Source organism: Electrona antarctica (assembly GCF_951216825.1).
Source record: "Electrona antarctica genome assembly, chromosome: 11".
Lineage (NCBI taxonomy): Eukaryota > Metazoa > Chordata > Actinopteri > Myctophiformes > Myctophidae > Electrona > Electrona antarctica.
Genome location: NC_136792.1, coordinates 25,956,492 through 25,981,257, shown reverse-complemented (window position 1 = coordinate 25,981,257; position 24,766 = coordinate 25,956,492). Strand labels below are relative to the sequence as shown.

At 42.2% G+C, this 24,766-nt stretch overlaps 3 protein-coding genes across 3 annotated transcripts; all 3 read right to left on the bottom strand.

The window, feature by feature from the left end:
* Positions 1–2,169: 2,169 nt before the first annotated feature.
* Positions 2,170–2,493, bottom strand: LOC306932333 (ATP synthase-coupling factor 6, mitochondrial-like; the record flags this gene model as incomplete). The annotated part of the gene is made up of 1 exon (XM_079514091.1): positions 2,170–2,493. One exon carries the CDS (start codon positions 2,491–2,493, stop codon positions 2,170–2,172), a length of 324 nt encoding a protein of 107 aa, XP_079370217.1.
* A 2,144-nt stretch (positions 2,494–4,637) lies between these two features.
* Positions 4,638–5,750, bottom strand: LOC306932072 (exopolyphosphatase PRUNE1-like; the record flags this gene model as incomplete). Its single annotated transcript, XM_079513777.1, has 1 exon — positions 4,638–5,750. One exon carries the CDS (start codon positions 5,748–5,750, stop codon positions 4,638–4,640), a length of 1,113 nt encoding a protein of 370 aa, XP_079369903.1.
* An 835-nt stretch (positions 5,751–6,585) lies between these two features.
* On the bottom strand, positions 6,586–8,052 carry LOC306932071 (O-phosphoseryl-tRNA(Sec) selenium transferase-like; the record flags this gene model as incomplete). The annotated part of the gene is made up of 1 exon (XM_079513776.1): positions 6,586–8,052. One exon carries the CDS (start codon positions 8,050–8,052, stop codon positions 6,586–6,588), a length of 1,467 nt encoding a protein of 488 aa, XP_079369902.1.
* Positions 8,053–24,766: the final 16,714 nt, after the last annotated feature.

The window sequence follows — 24,766 nt, the reverse complement described above, 5'->3', positions numbered from 1 at the left end:
GGTCCCAAGAGGGGCTAGCCATGACCCTGACCTCAGACATGCTTAAGGACTGTTTGGAATCCACTGTTGCATTCCCATTGTCTTTACTTTTGTCATACTGTGCTGGCCGATTCATGGTCTATATCATAGTCCTGTTTTTGGTGTATCTCTGTGGTTCCATTTCTGAGTACAATTCCGCATGAGAATTTCCTTCCCTGTGTCATTTTGTTGACAAAAAAAAGCATTGAAATTAAAGGGAAAAAAATAATAATGGCCAATAGCTGCACAGGTGCAGTGTTAACAGTTCTGTTCTCTTTGGGCTCATTGGGTTTTGAGATTCTTCTTTTTCTTACAAGGCATGAATGACACAGGGAGGCTCTGTTTTCAGAGCGCCTAAATGTATATTTTGACAACAGACTGATGATTTAACTGTATCGTTTGTATTGCTATACGGTCTATAGAAGAGAGTGGAAATAACTGTGCATGAATGTGTAGAAATAACCAGATGCAATAGGCAGATCTAAACAACAGTAGCAACAGTACAAGCATGCGAGGTTAGCAGCAACAATGGGAATGGCTTTTTCTCTACAGCCCACCCTGGGTCTCCCCCCCCCTTTTTTAACAGTCCTTTCCAAACATTGTCAATCACCTTATTGTGCCTCACACCATTAAAAACAAACCCTGACACCATAAAAACAATATCTGAAATGAACTGAACCCCTAAATGTTCCCCACGAGGAGGTTAGTTTCCTCTACCACCAGTGTGTGAAGTGTGAATAGATTATATTTGCCTCTGACATGTACTAGAGTACAAGTAAATGTACTGACAATTGGAAATACTTTTCACGACTGCAATTATATAATGGATTGCAATGGAAATAAGTCCCATGGGTCTTTTTCTGTTATCGTTTTTAGCATAACCTTTAACTGCACTTTGTAGTCTGTACTGTTAACACACTTTTTAAAGTATTCAATCACAAAACAATAGTCACTCCAGGGGCCACAGATGATTCTAGGCACCTGGGGGACAAAAAGACACATCTTGCTCCAATCTGCACTGTTTAAGGGTCTGCCATGACAATTTCAACAAAGTGTGTAAAAAAAGAAAGTCACTAAGATTTGAATTTAAAATGTTTGCTTTAACAATGTGTCATTTGGTTCGTATTGTAATTGTTGACCAGAGCAGAAAAACCTCTGGATTGTATTTTTTTTTCATCTATAATGTGCCGGTAATCAGTGGTCACCATGTCCGTACACGAACAAATGTGTCCATGACAAAGACTTGGGGCTCTAACGTATGCCATGCCTTACCCGCAAGAATTAACTATTATTGCGGCCACTATAGATATTAATTGATTACTATTACTGTATTGTAACCCTTATTGATGATGATAACCAAGGTTACTGTAGCAACGAGTTACTAAGTACTTGATTAGACCTCATGAGTGTACAAACAAATGGAACCAAATGGGTATTTCTTTTTCTTTTTTTCATGTAAGGTACAGTGTAACAAGCCAACGGTGAAAACGTTTTAATACCGTAACTGCTTTTTTTTGCAATTAGGCCTACCCAAGATACCCTGAATCTTGAATAGCCAAAGTGTAAAATAATCCTTAAAGTGGTTAAAATCTAAAGTGACAAAGATGCTGTCCCAGTCTTAATGGGTTAATGCTTCTAAATATGAATTATGTCAGCGCCATTGCTGTAGATGTAGGTCAATTGAAGCCTATTTTTGATACTACGCTTTTGCGCTTTTATAGTGCATTCGATCGATCGAGCCATAATGCTACTTACGTTAGCCGGTTAGCTAGCTATGTTGTCACAGCACTGGTTGTCTTAGATCGTTGTCGCCATAATAATCCATTCTATCTGTTTCTTTCAACCGCCTGTAGGCTATCTCCTATTGCCGGGCCATAATTTTCGGGCCTGATGAGAACTTTTGCCGGCTGCCGGGCGTGTGTTTTATGTCAACATAATATGTATTTCCGAAGAAAAAAAATAGTCCAATCTTATAAAATTGCCTTGTCGGTGGGTCGACAGTTGACATTAGGAGTCGCAAACATGCATATTGTGGAGACAACTTTATGTCCAACGTGGATGTCACAGGCATAACATACCCACATATGGAGACCATGCATAAACTAGATTTTACCAGGCCTTCACATCTTGTGACTTTTATGTCCCACACATTCACTTCGCTGTCTCCTCAAGCTTGGGTTCAGGAAACTTAAAGTCAGGGAACTTGGTGAGGTCTCCTCCGCCATATAGTCTCTGCAGTTTGGTGATCTCTTCACTCAGCTTCTTCTGGTAGGATGCGCCTGCATCCACAATGCCACCTGCAGCCTTGCTCTTATTGTTGTACTCACGGATCTTATCCAGGTAGAGTCTCTGGACCGGGTCCAAGTCTTTGGCCCGGTTGAAGAGGACAGCGGAAATGCCAATGTTCCTGCGCAGGGTCACCGCCATGGCCGAACACAGGAGTGATGGCAGCTGGAATAATTGCAGGAGCGCCATTGCAGTGGGGTGACACTCTAGAGAACCAACTGCACACCCAGAGAGTGTAAAATGTCTCAAAAGAAGATGTGGTCTAATAACGGCGTGACTTCTTGTAGATCTCGTAATTCATGTGTTTGATGGCCCCTCTTATACAGTAGATGATTTTGCTCTGAAAGAGGCTAGAACAGTCACAGAATGAACTTACAGTCTCTTGAGCCCTATATATATCTCCAGTATGTCATCATATATCATCATATATGTCATCATATACAATGTCATCCTTGCATGAAAAGGTCAATGAGGTCATGTGTAATCCTTGCCCAAATTTGGGCAATCTGAGCCCCATTGACATTCATTATAAGTGATTAACATAATGTAAAAAGTAAAGATGCCCCTATCTCGGATCTCCCTTCCTTCAAAACTGCACTCAACCCACCCAGATAGGCAAACACACTATTGTTATTGGTCTTTAATTTATCTCATCTGATTGGATGACGATTACATGCCGTATAGGGTTATACACGCCTTTATCTCATCCAGACTGGATTACTGTAACTCCCTATATGTTGGTATTGACCAATCATTGCTAAGGCGCTTACAGCTGATCCAAAATGTCACTGCTCGTCTCCTCACTGGAACTAAGAAGCGAGAGCACATCACTCCAGTCCTAGCCTCTCTCCATTGGCTCCCGGTTCGTTTCAGATTTTAATGTATGTTTTTAAAATTCGAAATGGGTTAGCACCCTCATCCCTTGCAGACCTCATCTCAAATTACAACCCACCTAGGGCTTTGAGGTCGGCCAACCAGCTAAAACTAGATAGTGATAGTGACCAACAAACGATCCAAGGGTGATCGAGCCTTCGCGGCGGCTGCCCCCAGGCTCTGGAACAATCTGCCCTTTCACATCAGAGCTGCCCAGTCCATCATAACTTTTAAATCTTTGCTTAAGACCCACTTATTCTCCCTGGCTTTTAGTGTCAGTTGAGGTAGCCCTGTTCCCCTCACTAGTGCAATAGTCTGCTTTGTTTGTTCCTTTGTATTGTCTGCTTATATTGTATCATTTAGCTTTGTTTGTTTTCAGGTTTTAAATGGTTGTATATATGGTATTGTTTTGTTCTTTGCTTCTTTGAACCTGTACAGCACTTTGGTTGACCTGGTCATGTGGTCATGTCATGTGGTCATGTGCTATATAAATAAAGTTGAGTTGAGTTGAGTATCTAATTGAAAGCATGTTTTAGCCCTAATATGATTGGACAATATACGGTGACATCACAATATGTGAACTATATGCAGTCCACACTTGCAATTCCCCAGTATTGAATCTTTCTAGTCTTTCTATTGTTTTTATTTTTGAGTGGTGTAAACCACTCCTACAACTGGCTTTGTTAGTCTGTCTGTCTGTGCTCAAAAAATGAGCACGGTTGCTATGGTCACCCAGTTCACATGGGTGTCATTTCATTACGTCAGACATTACGTCAGACCACAGATGATCAGTCTATATAAGACCTTACACCACTCAGTTCACACGGGTGTGATTTTTTATTTATTAGACTATTTATTATTATATCATCGTTGTAGGGGCATATGGCAGCCAAGTCTATATATGTGATTTTGAGGATATTACAATGTTTGTTAAAAGCACTTAGGGCGTAAATCGTTTGCCAGTCAAGACTTCAATGATTGTTTAGGGCACTAAATGACAACATAAGACGGCATGTGGCCAATATAAATACAGTGGATCTGTGGATGCCCCTCAAGTGTGATTTTTATTTACTGAAGTTGATTCCTTCCTTTTCTTTTATGTAATATAGCGACTTTGACTTAGAAAAGCACTATATACATCAGAGCGATCATTATTATTATCTTGCTGAACCATTCCTGCAGGGCATTCAGAGGGATGGGCATGCCAGCATCCAATGGGCAGCCTTCTACCAGACTGTCTGACTGACTGTGGGGGTGGGTGGGAACGGAGCTCTTCTTGGTGTCTATCAAGGAAGGTAAATGAAGGAAATGTACTCAATCATTCAGAAATAGTGGTTATTTATAAGCTCGTCCACATGGCTCTCATTGACTTCAAATGCATTCCATCACAATCCCAGCTGCATTTTGCCACCCAGTGAGACGAATCTGCAAGCTTGGTGTCTATGGAGACTACTACTAGACTAGCTCCGCCCAGCTCCCGTCCCCAGGAAGTCCTTTAAGATGGGAAGGAGCACTTTACGCGAGGCCAGTGCATTGCCTTGGTGATAGGCCCTCACGTGGGTATAGGGACTTCTCATTGGACAAAGTTTGAGGCTGGACCGGTCGTCTTCCAGAGCCTGGCTGACCTCCTCTCTATAGGGGGCACTGTGGCTGTACACAGCCAGTTGTCTGAATGGTTGCTGGTTGTTGTTGAAGGCTATGGTCATGGCTATCAGCGCATCATAGCCATGTTTCTGGCAGAAGGAACTCAGATCCTGGTCCAGATCTGCTCGTTGGAGAAACTCCTCCAGGGTCATGTATATAACTGAAACTGCCAGGCTCGAGTCTCCTTCCGACACCGTCTTTATGTCTTTCAGTAACATCTGCTTTGTGCTCAAACCTGAGACGTCAAACTTGGCATTCTGGAGGGACTGGAAGAGAGCGCCTCTCTGAGGCAGGTCAGGGAAGCGTGCCTCCAGCAGGGCAGCCATCTGACTGTCTTTAGGAGTCACCTTCCCTGCCTCTGGAGCCATGTTGACACAGTCTAACAGTATAGTGCCATACAGTAGTAAAGCTAGCTGCTGGTCCAGGATGTCTGCAGCCTTCTGGACAATACGCTCCATTACCAAGGTAACACAGGAGCCCACTGTCTCCACCGCAACTGGGCAGGAGGGGGAGGGGTCTCTCTCCAAAAGGTGGTGGTCGATGACCTCTACTACTGCCCCCTCAAGGTCACTATCAGAGCTGGGCAGGACATTGTGGTCTACCAGGGTCAGCTGCAGCAGTCCGAGGCAGTGCAGGTGTCTGAGGTCCAGCTGATCTCTGAACAGCAGCAGGTTCGGGTTCAGACCGCACTGTCTCAACAGCAACAAACTGTCACTCCGCAGCACCAAATCTGATTGGATCAGGTTCAACATTGGCAAGGGGAAGAGCTCATCACTGGGCTGGGTCTTAAACAGGAAGTAGGCGTAGGCCAGAGCAGACACCATGGAGTCCAGATCACATGCCTCGTTCCCCAGAATGACATGGAACCTTTGACTGGTATCTCCTTTCCCCTTCAGTAAATCATGGCAGCTTGAAAGGAAAGTCTCCATTTGTATCCTTTAAACCGACACTGGCCCTGCAGCCTCTTATATGGAGACCAGGTAGGCCTGATGTCAACTGATGACACGCTCCGCCCTCCAATCACTGTGGAACACAAATGCCAGATTAGTAACCATGACGATGCCAGGGTTGTCACAGCTAATTGGTGTCAACATGGAAAGGCAGCTGGAATATTAAAATAAATGATGTACTCCCACTGCATTGTGTGCTTATAATGTGAGAAGCATCTGTTTGACCCATCCACACAGCAACATGCATATCTAAAATCTTCACTGTGGCCAGAGTTTTCAAAAAAGGTTTGTTATCCGGGGACAAGAACATAATTTGCATGTGGACAAACGCCCCCAAATGCATATGGTTTCTTATATGTTAAGCAATTTGATCAAGTCATCTGCACAATTTAACTGGGGGCTAGCTTTTCACCAGCTTACTGCAGCATGCATGTGCCTTGCTTACCACAAGCAAACTATATAGCAAGCTAACAATCAGCATTTGCAAATAGGCCTATGCATTTGGTCAACCTATCCATAATTGTTAGATTGATAATTTAATACTATTTATTTTATACAGCCATTAACCTTTTTCCCACCAAAAATGACACATTGCCACTTAAATGCCCCTTGCACTCTAAACTCTCAATTATGCTAAATGCCTAAATTGTGAGTGTGTACACACTCAATTTAGGCATTTAAAGGTAACCTCTTTTGTTGCACAACCCTTTGGACAAGTGCCACTTGTCAAATAGTATGTATTTTCTAAGGAAACCTTTGACGCTTTTTGTTGAGCGACACTTACAGTATTGTAAGGCATGTGATGGCGTATAAATTAGCCTTTACTCTCCAGTAGAGGAGTCCTTTTGCCTGTTGAGGGTGTCAGTGAAGTGCTTCTCGCAGCGCTGCCCTCTTTCCGCAGCATCTTCAAGCACTTGTCCAATCTTCGGATGCACAGTTTCACGTCTTCTCGCACGATGCCCATGGCCGAGGCAGCATTGAGGTAAGGGCAGGGGTATGCTTCTGAGTGGGATGTAAAGCCGCGGAATGTGTGTCCGCTCACTGTCAGCTCCTTGCCCAGGGGTATTACCCTGGCTCCGGACACCTGCCGAGTGAACAACATGGAGCCCAGCTGAGTAACTGCCTCATCATTCTCGGCCTGGAGGCCATCCAGAGACATGGCCAGTGAAATAGGATTATGTGGGGTATGCAACAGTCTCTCTCCATGTTCCTCAGCCAGTATTTTCAGCTCCTGAGCCAGGAAAGAGTACATCTCCTTTCTCTCTGCCAGGAGTTTCTTATAGCCACTGGCTCCTAGTGTAAGCAGGGTGATGAGAACATCAAGGGATGGTGAAGCCGATGCTCGACCTGGGTACATCTCGCTTATCTCCTTCATGAAGGATTCATTAAAACCTGCTATTATGGCACCACCCACAGGTACCATGAAGTTCTTGTCCAGGCTCTGCACAAAGGCATCGATTCTTCCGACTCGAGCTCCCTGCTGTATCAGATGCATACATTTGGATGACTGCACTCCATAGGCATTGTTAACAATGTGGGGGATGTTGTATTTGGCACAAATGATAGCCAACTCCTCAAGCCTGTCAGGGACACGTGGGGCAAAACAGGACGTTGTAGAGTGGACACACAGGATGCTCTCTGCACCAAACTCCTCAATCTTGCGCTCGACTGCCTCCAAATCTGTCCGCAACTCGTCACCTTCTAGAGTGTTCTCCACTACCACTGGCTTGAACCCTGCAGTTATCATGGATTTGAAGCATGACTTCTGGTCAATGCGAGGCCAGATGATGTAGCGAGCCTTGGGTCTCTGGTAGCGAAGAGTCAGGAAACACAGGGTCAAGCTCATCCCAGTTGCCAAGGGAACCACAAAGCAACTAGTCACACTACGGACACCTGAGAGTTTTAAAATGTCCAACACAAGTGAGTTTGTCAACTTATTAAGCAGGCTAGATCCTGCTGCTTTGGGCTGAACAGCAGCGATGTCTCCAGATCGACCTATGCCGTGGATCAGCCTGTAATGTCGTCTAGCCACCAGGCTGGAGGCAACTCTGCCTTCCCTCTCTCCAACGCCACAGTTTCCAAGGAAGTTATTGCTGTCCATCACTGCCAGCTCATTCAGGAAAAGTTCTATGGTACTCTCATTCCATCCTTCCTCTGGACACTTGCCCTGTTCCAGTAAGTGCCTTATGAGCTGCTCATGGCTGCGGCGAGCTTGAGACCCTTGTCGGACGTAGGAAGATGAAACTATCTTTTCACATAGAGTGAAGTTGTCACTGTTCATCACTGCATAGGCTTTAACGCTTCTTCCACAACGGTATATTTTGTGTTTGTCAAGAATCTCAAGATATAAACTAATATATTCAATAATCGAGTTGTGTAAACACCTGGTATGGGGAGCTGTCAGAGTTGTTCATTCATGAAAGTAGAGTCTTTGAGTAAGTGAGTGTTGAAATGGGAGCCGCATTTGAGATCCATGCAGGTCCACAGTGGGAATCTGAGACGGTTAGGCAGTGTAAGCTGGCTTGCGGTGATGCTCTCATCCTCACGATGAGGTCACCATGCCCAAATATGGAATTCGCCTCAGAGTACTCTGATTAAGTACTCTGAACAGTAAGTAATGAAGGCTACCTACATATAGTCAGTTTGAAGACAAATCAGAGAGATGCCAGTCCTTACTTGCGTGTTTAACCCTGCGTGATGGAGCTACTTTGTTTAAGGCGAGACATGGTAGGTGAAATCAGAGTTTTCCTTTTTTTTTTTTTTTTTGCTATTTTGCTTCCTAAACATGTTTTCTTCCAAACTAAAGCAAAATAAACATTCAAAACACAGATTTAGTTATTATATATATATATTATTTTAGTAGTTTATTTTAGCCAATGACAGCTCGTTTTGCTGGGTGAAAATCCACCCTCTCAATTTTCATGATTGGTTGTTGGTACAAAGGAAGTGACCATATTTGGATCAAACCACAGTCAGCTCGAGGTCCAGACCTTTCCAATTATATATGGCATTATATGTTGTTGCCAAGATTTGGATGAGATATTTTGTCTCAAAATAGTGGCTTCAAATAAAACGTTTTGGAATTTTACAATACAATTCTTTAAAGGCTGTTTACTCAAAATGAGTTTTCCTCATACCTGGGACAAAGAATCTCCACTTCAGTTGCACTCACATACACCAAACCTTCCAGTCTTATTCATAACTATATTCTGCAGATATTTACAGATGGGTTTGTTGATATATCATTCACAGCCTGATTTACATCACATTTTATACCTAAAAACATGCCGGAAATTAGGGGTTTTATGCCTGTTGACACTATTTTCTGATTTGTGGAGTGATAATTAGAGATATCTAAAATCCCTTCTGTAATTTTCTTTGTCTCTAATATGTCAACAAAATGAAACAATCATTTTGCTTTATCCGATCTTCAGATTTATCGTCCCGAAATGTATGCAAATTAGCGCATATAATGCCTAATTTGCATATTTAAACATATAATTTCAAAAATGTAATACAAAAAATCTTAGTTTTAATATAAGTAATCGACTGGAGAAGTTTCATTGTGATAGCTATTAGTTAACTTTTTTTCCCTATTCACCTACCATGTCTCACCTTAATGTCTCACGGTAAAACAGTGCATACTGTACGTGTGATGCCACTGTTGAATATGTGGTCCCACAGCTTGTGACAGCATTGACAGGCACGCTTGTTAGCATCTGTGTGTCCCCAGTGTGCAACCCATATGGTTTCACACTGCAGGTGCACTGCACACGTATCTACAGGTGATGTGCGTGCATATGGCTGTGAATATGTATGCCTGGCCCTTCCACTTTAGGGGTTAGATGATAACACTTTTCCGGAGCTGTGGTTTAATAGGAGGTGCGTGACCTCATTGAAACAAGCATTGTGTTCCCTCTTCTCACCTGACTGCACCACACCTCTTTATTTGTCTCTGTGTTCCGGTTCTTCTCCTCTATTCTATTTCCTCTCCTCACCTTTGAAGTGGGGACATGAATATTTGACATAGAGGCCATGTGAAAGCATTCTACGGAGCCCCTGTGAACTTCAAGAGACTACGTCATGTGCGACAGAGATTGTTTGCGTGCGTGTTTGTGTGCTACCCTGCAGATAAAGATAAAGCATTGGATGACGAGAAGACCACAGAGAAAACACGGAGAAGGGGGGAGGTAGATGAGGGGAGAGGAAGCAGAGGGGAGAGTGAAGAGGAGTGGAAGGAACAGAGAATTATGGAGAAAGATGATGGAAGGGAGGAGAGGTCCCACTGCACCTTAGACAGGCAGCCTCTGTAAACACCAAAAGGGGTTCCCGTACAGAATGGGTTAAAGCACAGCTCAAGACCACAGACCAATTTTTTTCACCCTTGCCTTTAGTTGAGTTTTTAAATCTATGTTGTTATTCGTGTAGGCTACTCACTGTTGTGCCTGTTTCGTTGTTTCGTGTTTTGAGTTTTTAAATATCTGTGTTATTCAATTCATGTATTCACTGTTTGGCTTCTTTTGAAATTGTTGTCTTATTGATTTTGTCTTGATTTTGATGTTTTATGTTTTTTCTTTCCTTTTTTGTTCTGTAAAGCACCTTGCGCTGCATTTGTTATGAAAGGTGCATAATGTTTATAACGTTTCTTCTTCTTCTTCTTCTTCTAAGAGGGGGCCATGCAGGTGAGGAGAAGGTATAGCCTATAGGATGGAAAAAATTATGAACAAAGTCTGGAGGAGAGAAGGAAGAGAGGAAATATACAGAGGCAGAATGGACTGAGGGGGAGATGGGTGTGAGGACAGGAGGGGAGGTGAACAGAAGAAAGGAGAGTACGTGCCAGAAGAGGTAGACATGAGAGTAGAGGAGGAGGAGCCTATAGGGAAAGAGATAGAGAAGAATGCAATGAGAGAAGACATGAAGGAGAGAGGGGGAGATCAAAAGATGGATGAACCTGAAAGGAGAACCTGGAAAGAGTGATGACAGGACAAAAGTATGATGACCTTCCCAACAGCAAGTGCTCCTCTCTCTCTCTCTCTCTCTCTCTCTCTCTCTCTCTCTCTCTCTCTCTCTCCTCTCTCTAATCAATCATTTAGAAGCAGATTCCTCTTTCCACTATTACTCCTCTCCTCTTCTCTTTTCTCCTTTCCTTTCCTTGCCACCACATGAGACGAACGGTGGTAAGGAAATGAGTGGGAGAGAAAGAGAGAAGGAATGAGGAGAGGAGAGGAGAAATCCGGAGAAAGAGAAAGTGTGTTACTGTTTGGTCATGTCTTCATAATATGAGGTTATATAACACAGTAATCTGTGAGATGGATCAGATACTGGATATTGGAGAATTGGGCCATTTTGTCCGGCCCGGTCAATTCAATTCAAAGGAGCTTTATTGACATGAGAAAACATCTGTTTACATTGCCAAAGCAAGTGTCAAAATATAATTAAAACAGTTGAAAATGGGGAAAGTATATACAGTTGTAGGGGGTATATAGCATTGTGCAAACAGAGCTATGTCACATTGCGTTGTTATACTAGCCTATACAAGGTATATTAAGCTTTTTGAAACAAATCACACAAATCCTTTGCAGTCAATTTGGTTCAGATATATTTTTTCCTCAAAACTATTGAAATAATATACAAAAAAAGACAGATTTTAAATATGTGTAAAAGCAGCAGCTCTGTTTACATGTACAGTAGGTCTAGAGGTCTACTTGATACATTCACTCCATTTGTCACAGGGGGTTTACGTGATTGTGACTTTGGTGGAGGGGAGACGTATAGACTCTTTTGTGGTCACCTGGTGAGGGAAGTGGAACAGCGGCATTATTATCCCAGAGGTCTCTGAGGAGCAAAACGAGATAGGCCTAATCATATAATGTTGAAGGAGGTGATGGACACTGGGGCAGGTTGAGCCATTCTGTGCTTTAAGAGTATGACGATGAAGATGATGCAGACAGACTCTCTAGTCTAACACATGCGCGAGTGCGCACAAAGGCACAAAACAATCTTTAATCCCATTTTCTTTGACATGGTGTGTCTTCATCTGTGACCCAAGAACCCATGGTGCACAAGCCAGCAAATATTATAAAGCTGAGTCTGACCGAAACAAATCACAGTAAACAAATAAGACACACACACAAACACGCATGCACGCACGCACGCACGCACGCACGCACGCACGCACACACGCACGCAGTAGAATCCATGCAGACATTCATTGCTCAAAGTCTGTTACTGTAATATTTAGCTATTTGATTATTTTCCCACTCTTTCTTTAAGTGTATCGAACCGGGCTCGACTACCTTATGTGTTATAGACCCATATTTTGGGTGTAAAGTAGTCCCATGTTAGTAGTCTAGAATAACTAAGCCATTCTAATGGCATACATACAGCAAGCTTTGGTCCCATGCATGTAAATCTGCATCCGAGCAGACTTGAGAAAGAGCGGCCCTCTGCAAAATTCACAGACAAAAAGGAAAGATTACTGAATCAGACTACTAACATGGGAAGTTTGGAAAATTCCATATGGGTCTAAGCAGCTCAGTTAATCTCGCAGATCGGGCCCAATATGTAGCATGGCCTGTCATGAGTTACTGCTTAATTACCATCACTTGAAGCATCACTCGTTTAATCTACTGAGATTGCCAGGGGCGACAGTTGGAGGTCATGGCAACCAAATTAATCTAAATTGGAACGGTTACTAGATCTGACCTTAAAGCACTTTGCCTTTGCACGCATGTGTGACATTGTGTGTGTGCGTGCGTGTCTGTGTGTGTCTGTGTGTGTGTGCATGCATGTCTGAAAAGTGGGGGGTTGCTAAAGACACTGACATTAAATCTGGCAGGAATAGTGATTTAAGTGTCCATGTACTTTTGCCCTCACAAGGATGGAAGTGAAGACATTACGTGGTGGATTAGGAGTCAGGTACTAGCTCCTTATAGGAGCTTAATGGTGTGTGTGTGTGTGTGTGTGTGTGTGTGTGTGTGTGTGTGTGTGTGTGTGTGTGTGTGTGTGTGTGTGTGTGTGTGTGTGTGTGTGTGTGTGTGTGTGTGTATTTGTGTGTGTGTATTTGTGTGTGTGTGTGTGTGTGTGTGTGTGTGTGTGTGTGTGTGTGTGTGTGTGTGTGTGTGTGTGCGTGCGTCACATTATTAATGGACCATAATATGTCGACCTTTTGATTTAAGCAAAGACGTACACACAGATATAGGCTTCTATTGTTTGTACAGCATACTGTATTACATTAAGGATAAACTAATATAAACCACAGCAAATGTATGGAAAAAAATCAGTAGGATCGGATTCATCCTGTAGACTGATTAGATTACGTGCAACATAATATAACTACAACTACAACTACAGGAAATTAAGTTTGTCCTCTGGGGAGCATGGACGTACACAGTTTGTCCTCTGGGGAGCATGGATGGACGTACACAGTTTGTCCTCTGGGGAGCATGGACGTACACAGTTTGTCCTCTAGGGAGCATGGACGTACACAGTTTGTCCTCTGGGGAGCATGGACGTACACAGTCTGTCCTCTGGGGAGCATGGACGTACACAGTTTGTCCTCTGGGGAGCATGGACGCACACAGTTTGTCCTCTGGGGAGCATGGACGTACACAGTTTGTCCTCTGGGGAGCATGGACGTACACAGTTTGTCCTCTGGGGAGCATGGACGTACACAGTTTGTCCTCTGGGGAGCATGGACGTAGTACGTACACAGTCTGTCCTCTGGGGAGCATGGACGTACACAGTCTGTCCTCTGGGGAGCATGGACGTAGTACGTACACAGTTTGTCCTCTGGGGAGCATGGACGTAGTACGTACACAGTTTGTCCTCTGGGGAGCATGGACGTACACAGTTTGTCCTCTGGGGAGCATGGACGTACACAGTTTGTCCTCTGGGGAGCATGGACGTACACAGTTTGTCCTCTGGGGAGCATGGACGTACACAGTCTGTCCTCTAGGGAGCATGGACGTACACAGTTTGTCCTCTGGGGAGCATGGACGTACACAGTTTGTCCTCTAGGGAGCATGGACGTACACAGTTTGTCCTCTGGGGAGCATGGACGTACACAGTTTGTCCTCTGGGGAGCATGGACGTACACAGTTTGTCCTCTGGGGAGCATGGACGTACACAGTTTGTCCTCTGGGGAGCATGGACGTACACAGTTTGTCCTCTGGGGAGCATGGACGTACACAGTTTGTCCTCTAGGGAGCATGGACGTACACAGTTTGTCCTCTGGGGAGCATGGACGTACACGTTTGATATGCTGTTTAGGACCAAAGAGTAGGATCGAATGACATCATCTTACTTTCAGCCCCGACACCAGCAGGGCTATTAGAGTATGCCTATTTGTCAGAATTTGATATAGCCTATTGTGAGTGACTCTGTGTTCATTTTGACAGGAAATTTGTATTTTGTTTAGTCATTGGCTTTTGAGTAAAATGTCATTTAGTTTTAGTCATATTTTAGTCATCTGAAAGGTTTTAGTTTTAGTCTACTTTTAGTCAATTAAATATCATACGATTTTAGTTTACTAAATCTACAGTTGATTTTGTTGCTTAAAAAAGATTTTGGCGGGCCGTGATGGCATCGTAATGGCTGATTTTATACTTGGTTGCATGCTGAAAAACTCACGCACGCACGCACGCACGCACGCACGCACGCACGCACGCACGCACACACACACACACACACACACACACACACACACACACACACACACAGTCTGCCTGTCAACTGAATACATCGTAATAAGCAGTGACACCTGATTTTAAGTGTGGTATGTCATGACATGTGAGGGCTCTCAAAGTCAAGAAATCTTTCTCTGCTTTGAATTAATCCTGAACCTAAAACTTTCTTCTCCTTCTAACTTCTTTCCTCAAATTGAAGTGAAATATTAGCTCAGAAAGATTGACCAGAACTGACAACTGACAACATTTCCATTAACAAAGTAAATCCTTTCTGACCTTTATACTTTTAAAGCTGTTTTGAGGGCATTATGGTTGTTGTTTTGATTATCTTTAACAAATTGGCTCATTCAGTGGAGAGAGACAAGAAAGACAGAATAGATAACAGACAATCCCCTAAGCTGAAAGTGAAGCAGAGTGTTTTACAGGACTTAAGAAGACTTTCTAGAAACAGGATTATCTGCTCAAACTCTTAGTCTAGCCACAACGCCAACATCTATTTTCTCTCTGATTAGTCAGAACAAAATTCTGATCAGCAAACAAAAAAATCTCCAGGGTTTGTGAACTATCAAAGAAAAAGACAGGATAGGAGCTTTCAAACTATTTGCACCTGCTGTCTAAAATCAGAGCAAAAAAGAAAAACATGATTTCGTAGATTCCTGGACTTCCTTTCTGAGGGCCAGCAACACTGTGGAGTGCAGCAAGCAGTAGTGGAAAAGGTATTCACATGATTTACTTAAGTAAAAGTATCAATCAGGGGTCATCAACATCCCGGCTTGTGATGGACATTTTCTTCAAACTAAAGTGTTGCCACGGACACATTGAGTGGTCAATAATAAATAGCCTACTAAATGTTTACTCATCCAGTAGACACAAGCTGTGTTTTTAAAGAGCGAGAGTGGTTTGACCTCAACCCTTTTATACTTGAAAAGCTGAGAGGGAAAGCAATTTGTAACACAGTTTAAATATGCTTTAAATGTCAAGTGTATTATTGTTATTATTTCTATGGCCATCTCTGTACCCTAATGCCTAATTATACTTCACCTTCTTCAATTTCTATAATGAAGTGATTGCTTTTGAACTTTTCATAGCAGAGACATTTGAAAGCCATACATTGGAGGGGTTAGCGTGCCCCTCAAAAACTCTGAGAGATCTTTTTCCAGGCCCAGCATGTTCTGTATCGCCACTGTTTGGTACCTGGTTTAACATAAGGTTTGTATACCTGTCTGGCAGTGTCTTTATTAGAGTGGTAATGTCAGTGGGCATTTGGGAAACCCCACTCTCATTCATGTTAACTATATGGTATGTTGAACAAAATCTGGTATATTCTTTGGTATGGAGGACATTCTTTTGAATGGTTCTCAACAGTGGTGTTTCTGCGTGTACTGGCGCTGTAGAGTGTGGGTCTGGGGACCCCCAGGGGTCTTTGAGGGGGTTCCAGGGGTCCCCGCAGAGTGTGTGTTTTTCAGTCGGCCACACGATATTCACAAATAAACAACAACACGGACCATGTGGTGTTAGATGGGAGATTGTAGTTTTATACAGTGTATACAACAATGGGCAGCAGCCCTATGTCTTGATGAGAGTGTTGCGATTATGAACAATATGGGTGGATAATCCAATATCATGTTGCACTATGCGTTATATTATATAAATGAAATCAATCTATTGTACATGAACTTCCTGACCTCACCACTTGTGGTCTCCATCTACTCATAAATTGATTACATACATTGGTTACCAATATAAGATGGATTAATTATTAATATATAGATGCACTAAGGGGATAAACTCGACAATAATAGTGTTCTTTTTAACACATTTTAACAAGTTTTAGTTCAACAGCAGAAATTGAACAACGTGAGTACAGTGTGATTCAGCATGACTAATGGTACGTCTCTCATAGGATATAGGCTAGATAATGTAAACACTCAGCTGCTTGATAGCATTGTAGGCCCATGTAGTATCGGGAATATAACTTTCCCCTGCAAATGGTGCACTGCTTACCCTGCTGTGATTTATGTGCACGTAATGTTGGGACTGTGTATGACTCATTTATGTGCAAATTAGAATATTGGTCCCGATCCCTCATTGTCTGCTGGCTCTGTGCATTGCTAAAAGTGCAGAGAATTATTTCTTGGGTTGTGTTATTTGTGCGGCAGTGAAACTACTGTCACACTCCTTGGGCTATAAAAAGGCCATAGCCACTGTGAAGACGGCTATGGCCGTTTTTAGCCCAAGGAGTGTTTTTTTGTGAAAAACTAATGCTTGGAATGGGTTCAGAATCATGAATAACTCCTAGTTTGACATGTCACATGCTACTTATAGCGTAATTCAAATTTGAAATGTTTGCCTTGTGTTTTCAATGGTACCGCAACGTTTAACCCCTGCATTTACTATGATCCCAAATTTATTTGGATGACCCTAAGGATCATAAAAAACCTTGAACGATTACTATTGCAATTTATTTTGGGTCAAATCTTAGATTGACAAGGCCTACTGTGGCTGTTCAGTGGCTGTTATAGAGAGTGGAAACCCCCTCCCCTTGGAATGGTATGCCCCAGCAGCATTGGGGAAGTGTTGTATGTCATGTTTACGTCCGGCCCCAGTTTAATACAGTCATACTAGAATGCACTGCACTGCTGTCTCGTGTCTCATTATTATACACACAAACATGGTGTCAGACCTGACTATAGACCCGGACGTAGATTAAGTAGAAGAGTACCATCGTGCTTCACTGCGGGACCCGTAAAGTCGTATCAGAGTCTTCCACCACTGGTGTGTGTGTGTGTGTGTGTGTGTGTGTGTGTGTGTGTGTGTGTGTGTGTGTGTGTGTGTGTGTGTGTGTGTGTGTCACAAGTGACAAGTAACATACTGTACATGTACAGGATGTTACTTTAATGATACAAGACGATTATGATTTCAAATTTGACCATTTAGCTTTAGCAGAACCTCGCTTCCAGACTTCCACACTGACTTAAAATAGTAGGATGATGAAGACACCAGTATCATTATGTTTTCATAAGCTCGATTTTTCATTGGGGTCCTGAGCTGAGAAAAGACTCTCTGGTGTAACACATAATAACATACTCTATTTATAGATGTAATGGCAGAACACCGTAGGGGCACATGCACATCTGTTTCTGTAAAGGCAAAGGGAGTGGTAATGTTAACCCATTTAGACCTGAGGACGATTTAAAAAAAAGGCTTCTAAATCAGAACAGTTTTCTGAAAAACCTATGTTTCTGTCAGTTGTTCTTAACCTTTCCATGTCAAGGACCCCCGGGAATTATCTGTATTTGGCCGCGGACCCCCATCTGAAAATATGTTGTTCCAAGCACCCCCGAGAATCAAAGATTTGAGTTAAAAACGCTGTGAAAGAATATATATTCAAAGATTTGCACCACATTTTCAAGATTTTTCAAAAATAGCAGATCTACAAGCTCATAGCGCGGCTATGAGTTTGTAGATCTGCAATTTTTCAATATCTAAAGTATAACATAATGCTTAAAACACCAAAAGGGGTTCCCGTCCATTAAATGATATTGTGATACCAGGGGAGTTGGGAAGTAGAATGAAACAAGCAAGACCAAGAATATACATTTCATCCGAGTGCCAGTATGTCATAGTTTATTCACAGATTCGGTTAGATATAATTCCTAAACATATATACCATTTCCCTATTGATGGAGTTATTTTTTTGATACTGCATGTGTTTACATTTTCTCCAGCTAACCAAACTTACATAATTTACTGAGTCAGTGTTGGCCATATACTACATGGTGCGGTTAGTCATGGATGTTTAATTTTCATTCACAGATCAATCTTTTTTCCAGGAACTATTTTAGGCTATAGGGTACTTTTAAACAAATAAACCTATAGTGTACCTATTCTGGGGCAAACATTCTGTGAAAATAGCTGAAGCTCACAATGTGTTGCAATGCAATGTGTTGTGAGATTGTAAGTTGGCTATTCTTACCAAAGAGAGTTTGTGGAGAAGTGGAGCAGCAGACCGAGACCGATAGAGCCCTTGGTGCCCTAGCTGTTCAATTACGTATAAGTAAAGACTCAGTTTAAGAGTTTTAAATCCACCTGGTTTAAAATACTTTAAAAGGCAACTATGATGTAACATGATGCTTTGTAAAAATGGTTGACAGTATTGCCAAATAATAAAGAGTTGTAGGCCTACTCAATGGTACACTTATTACACATGCTACACTGATTTAGATAATGTTATTCTTTTGTATTTGTTTTTGCTCTATGAACTAATTTGGTCCTACTTTACTATTGTAAAAAGCTGGATAGATTCACAATAAATGCATGGCTTCTGCTGCTACATTTCCATAAAGTGAATTTGTTGTTGGACAACCCCCTCTCCTCTGAGTTACACAAGGTGTACAGTATGTATATTCAAGGAATCATGAGGGACTAAAATATACATTAGCCACTGCAGACACAGCATTTTAATATGCTGGCTTTAGTGGCATACTGTATGTGTAAGTGTACAGTCTCTGCACCCATTCATTTCTCTTCTTTAAAAATACACACATTTTAAGGCATGTGCACACGCACGCACGCACGCACGCACGCACGCACGCACGCACGCACGCACGCACGCACACACACACACACACACACACACACACAGAATTATTATCATTATGTCATCATGCTGATTTGAAGCATACTACTTTATATTACTGTTATTTCACTTCTCTCCATTCAGTGGGTATGGTTATTATAAGTGTGTCAAGCTCAAGCATAAACGTGGCAAATGTATGGTCCTCTTTCAAGCATATCAAACTCCCTCCCTGTGACTTCATACCACCGTTGTCCCCAAACACCATCAGGGCGATTCGTGCCACTCCTCTGAGGAGCTGTGGCAAACTGTGTAGCATTGACGCTCAGCATTAATTTGCTTTACAATGGCTCTCTTTGAAGCCACATATATCTTTATCAATTTGGACACAGTGGGAGTCCCTCAGTGCCGAGGATCACAAGGCCCGTCAGGGAGTTGAAGGGGATAGTGGCATCATTAAATGATAAGGTCGATAATAATTTAATGATCGACCTGATTATGCAGGACCCTAATGAATGCAGAAGGAGCGGTTTGGTGCAGTGAATGTATTATGAAAGAGCTTTGAGGCAGTTTTTGTAGTAGTAAACATGTCTTTGTGAAGCCCTTATGGCTTTTTTATTATGGATTGAGTTGTTTCTCATTTTTGTAACATCTTCAAGATAATTATTCATGTGTTTTGTCTGATTAGCCTATTGTACCTGAAATACTGAGGAATATTGAATTATTCATGGCTTCTGCTCCAGTTATGCTACAATATTCAATCTGAGACAATGCACCATAATAGACCCTAGTCCTCTTAATCAATGTTTGGCTGGCAATGCACTGCAATTAAAATCTCATGGGTTTTGTGTTTTCTTGTTTGTAAAAGGACGTTGATGCTGTGTTTTTTTTCCCCACTTACAATTGCACTGCTATCATTTCCATCACAGCAGCACACAGAAATAGATTGAATGTTTGACCCTCACATCCCACCAACCAACCATGCTTGTTTGTCTATTGATTCACGCAGCAAACTTGTTTACAGCGAAAACTTATACCGTGTGAAGTTAGGTGGACAATCAATGTAATAAACCTGTGGAACAGAATGCTTGACCTACCAGATGACAGAATGGCAAATAGGATTTTCAGATGGGATATTCTAATAGGAGGTTATTGGGCACAGGAAGTGTCTGATCTTCTCCATGATATTCAAGGAATTGGCTATGACAAAATACAGAGTTAAATGGTTGGAAGTAATCAATGACAAACCTAAACTACGTACATATTGCCAGTTTAAAACTGTGTATGAATGTGAAAAATATGTTGTGTATGATCTATCTAAGAGCCAACGATCTCTGTGTGCACAGTTCCGCTCGGCAAAGACTATGTAGCTATTGTGAACTTGTTGAGGTTGAGGATGAAATCCATTTTCTATTGTACTGCCCTTTTTATCATGATTTAAGAAAAACACTCTTTGATAAAATACATGTAGGTCTGTCCCTGGACAGCATTTTAGTTAAATATTTATTTGATAACCATGCATTCGCAATTTCAAACTTTATCCATAAAGCCTGGAACAGAAGAAAACATACAACTTATGCATAGTGGCACGGTGATGGATCATACCAACTCCTATGCTGAGATCTGAGTTATTTGTGTATGTATTTGTGTGTGTATGTACATATGCACATGTATATATACGTATGTAGCCTATGTGTGTGTATACATCTATACCTTGTCGAAGTTAGACACAAATTGGTCTTCTGTCCATTATCTCCTTATGTTCTTTTTTCTATCTCTCTCTCTCTCTCTCTCTCGCACGCGCGCCCTCCACTTTAGTCTCTATCTCGACAAAATGGAATACTTGAATGTACAGTAATCTTGATTATGTTATGTATATTTACTTTTGTTTAATAATTTGGTGTCAGTGTGTTGGCACAGGAAATATATTGTACTGTAAATTGTGTCTGAATAATCCCGTAACTTAAGGGATGGGCTGCAAAATCAGTCAGACACGTAAATAAAATCATTCATTCATTCATTCATTCATATAGGGATTGACATTTAACTGCATCACTTGATGGAAGACTTCCACAACAAGATGATAGCCTGCTGGTATTACAGTGTTCTACTAGTGTTACCCTAACTGTTAGGTTGCAATCCCAGCCCGTGCTGTGTTGCTGGCCAAAGGACGAGGACATTGCTAGTGTTGCAGTGACTGCACAGATTCCTCAGTGTTAAATCTGAGTCCATAGATACAGTATATAGATAGATAGATTGTATTATTACAGTGTCCAGCTGCTCCACAATATGTCCAGCCCACACGCACATCTTACAAGACACTCACAAAACGTAGCCTACATACACCAAGATACACCACAAACAGAACTCAAATTGATTTTCCAGGTTGAGTTACGGATATGTCAACTGCCATGCCTTCTCTATGAATTTTCCTAAAACAAAAAATGCCCTTAGTGAACAGCCAACTTAACATAACACCATTCAGACATCCGAAACAAATCTGTATTCGTATCCTGGATTCTTGGACAGTGAAACACTAAATGAAACTCATAGTCCACAAATGGTCCATTTGGTTCCATTCGTACACTCTCTGAGTTCCAAATGGATACATGAACAGTGAGGATTTAACTAGCCTGGTTTCCAGCCTGATTTGTTGGGTTCTGTGATTTGTTTTGTCACTTCGCTACTCAGTCTGGTCAGCCTCCTGTTTGACTCGTATTTCATAACGTCACCTGTTATGTAGTAGCCACGATGTTGCTGATACGTCATCAGCCAGCGCCACTCTGTCCAAGCTTTTATCACTGTTGAAAACCTACCTTAATGAATTAACCTAAACTTAATTTAATATAAAATGAATTTGATTCTGGCCCGGACGGTTAGCTCAACCGTCTGGGCACCTAGGCCTGACGGCGTGCCGCGGGTTCGACTCCCGATCCAGCCGCGTGTCTTCCCCCATCTCTCTCCCCATTTCCTGTCAGTCTACTTTCAACCTATCAAAAAAAAATTTAAAAAAAATGGATTTGATTCAGTAGTGCACTATGTCAGATTCAGTAGTACAAAAATACTGACGACTCGGGTGAATTGATATGTACGTTGCAGTGCAACAGCAGTAGCTGTTTTTGGGGCTTTTTATGCCTTTATTGATAGTGAACAGTCGACAGATAGGAAAGGGGGAGACAGATGGGGAGTGACACGCGGCACGCCGTCCGGCTGGCTTGCCAGCATCAGAGCCATAGACTAATGTGAGTAATGTACAATATCCTACCATTCATTGAGCACTGTTTCTTATATCTACTTCATACACTGGAGAGAAAGGAGAGTTTGCAATAAAAAAACAGTTCCCCATCTCTCTTTCTATGTATCATTATCATGCATATTTGCACACTTCTTCACATTTCTTTGTGTGTCTGTCTGTCTGTCTGTCTGTCTGTCTGTCTGTCTGTCTGTCTGTCTGTCTGTCTGTCTGTCTGTCTGTCTGCCTGCCTGCCTGCCTGCCTGCCTGCCTGCCTGCCTGCCTGTCTGTCTGTCTGTCTGTCTGTCTGTCTGTCTGTCTGTCTGTCTGTATTCGAATGTGCATACAGGTATGTGCACTATATGGCCTTCAGAACAGTGACAGCTCCCACCTCTGGGACAACTGTAACTCTGTCAAAGCACTACACGCTGACTCACTGGACAGAGAGAGTGCAAACAGCAGAACACAGAATAAATTAGAGCGATAGATGAAAAACAGAAGGATTACAGAAAAGTGAGGAAACCAGAACAATAGCGAATAGAGAGAGAGAGCGAGAGAGAATGATTGGGGGACCTGAATGAGAGATAAAGGCAGATTTATTTATTTATTTTTATTTTTTACATAATTTATTGTCACTGACTGTTCTTCTCTGCAGTTATTGTGTGCCAATTCCTAATTGCCAAACAACAGGAACTGAAGCGGGTCAAGACAAGCAAACAGCAACTGTGCAGACAAACTAATCATGAAGTGAACAGGCGTGCCATGAAGCCTCATCCCCACTCCAACATCAAACCACTCAAACTGACTCTAATTTATTTCATTATCTACACACCCCCTGACAATTATTGTCAATATAAGTGTTATTCTCACATGGGCACTTGGGTGGTGCAGTGGTAAAGTCCCTGCCCACCACCACAGAGGTTGTGGGTTCGCCGGCTTTGTCAAGAATCTACCGAACACAATTTACCCAGAGACAGAGTGGCATTCTGATTCACCGCCATTCCGTCTACGTGGCTTCCGCGTGTGGTTATGGTTATTTAGTAGGGACAGGGTTAGTAATGCGGCGAGTTGGAAACGTTTTCACATAGGGCCTACAGTACAGTACAGTATGTCCAAAACGGAAACAATTGTTGCTTCTTTTGCACAACACTACTGTTGTATGATGATGGTGTATGGCATTCATTTTAGAAAACAAAAAACAAACCTATGAAATGTGGAGGTAGGAGGCTTCCGCTCGAGAGTAACTTTTATGTGGATTTAATTGAAGATGAAAGTGGTGAGAGTTAACGCTCTCTTGGTTCCCTAGGCCTAATCTGCTCATTCTACGAGGCTTGAAAGCAATAGCAAAGCAATACTGTAGATGCTTGTTTTTGGTTAGTCAGAGATTCTCATCACAAAGTACATTATCCTTGTTTACATAGTAATTAGTACTAGTGCAAAGTCCGCAGTTTCTGAACAAACTACTACAGAGGCTTGTTTATCAAGGAGAAACTGTAATTTGTATTGTTTGTTTCATGTCTGGAAACTCATTAATTGATAATTCTTTCATGTTTGAAGAGAGCAAGGGAGGGAAGAGAAAATGGGAAGTTAATCAGGCAGGTTTTGTATATGTGGTCTAATATTCCTTGCGTGTCTATGAGTTTAGTTTATAAGCAACAGCCACATGCATGCATCTAAATGAAGGTCATGATGTGCATGAGTAAATACGTATGAGTATGTTTGATGTGCACATGCATAATGTGGGTGGTGGTGTGTTGAATGTGTGTTTCTGTCTCTTCATCTTTGTAGGCTGTGCATCCTTTTGGAGAATGTGTAGCCTAATTTCTTGCTAATGAGCTCTCAGACTTTATTCAGGTGGTTAGACGTTCACTGCAAGTTAGGAGACAGATGGAATGGAGCTGTGTGAAAGAACAGCTATTTCCATGAAATATGAGTAGTGGATCTGTGTGTGTGTGTGCGTGCGTTCATACGTGCATGGGACACAGAAGCTTTTGGTCTGAGTGCTGGCAAAAAAGGAAAAACTGCAAGTTCCTTATGGTGTTTTGTTTCCAAAACACAATCTCAGTTGTCCCCACTCAACTACACAAATCGATTCCCCTGTGAGCCCTGTTACCCTGTGCACACAAGGTTTCCACTCTCTCTTCAGTTCCTATAGTGTTATGTTCTGCAGGCTTTGTTTTGGAAATGAAACGTTGTCTTTCTGCAGTCTGTCTTGAAGGTTGACTTACAGGCAATGGTTGCCCTTCTCAAAGCTCACAACTGCAGCATACACCGTCACCATGGGGCCACTGGTCCAGGAAGCAAGACATGCCTGCTGTCCGTACCAAATAAATGGTGCCCGTCCCATTATCCCTTCATATTTGACATTATAAATATATGACATTGAAGATCCACAACAAGGCTGGCATGCCATTATTTGCCGCTGTCAATTGTTGTTTTTGCAAGGCCACTTTGAAATTATAAATGAAAGTGGCTGATCTAGGTACAAAGCATGCTGACC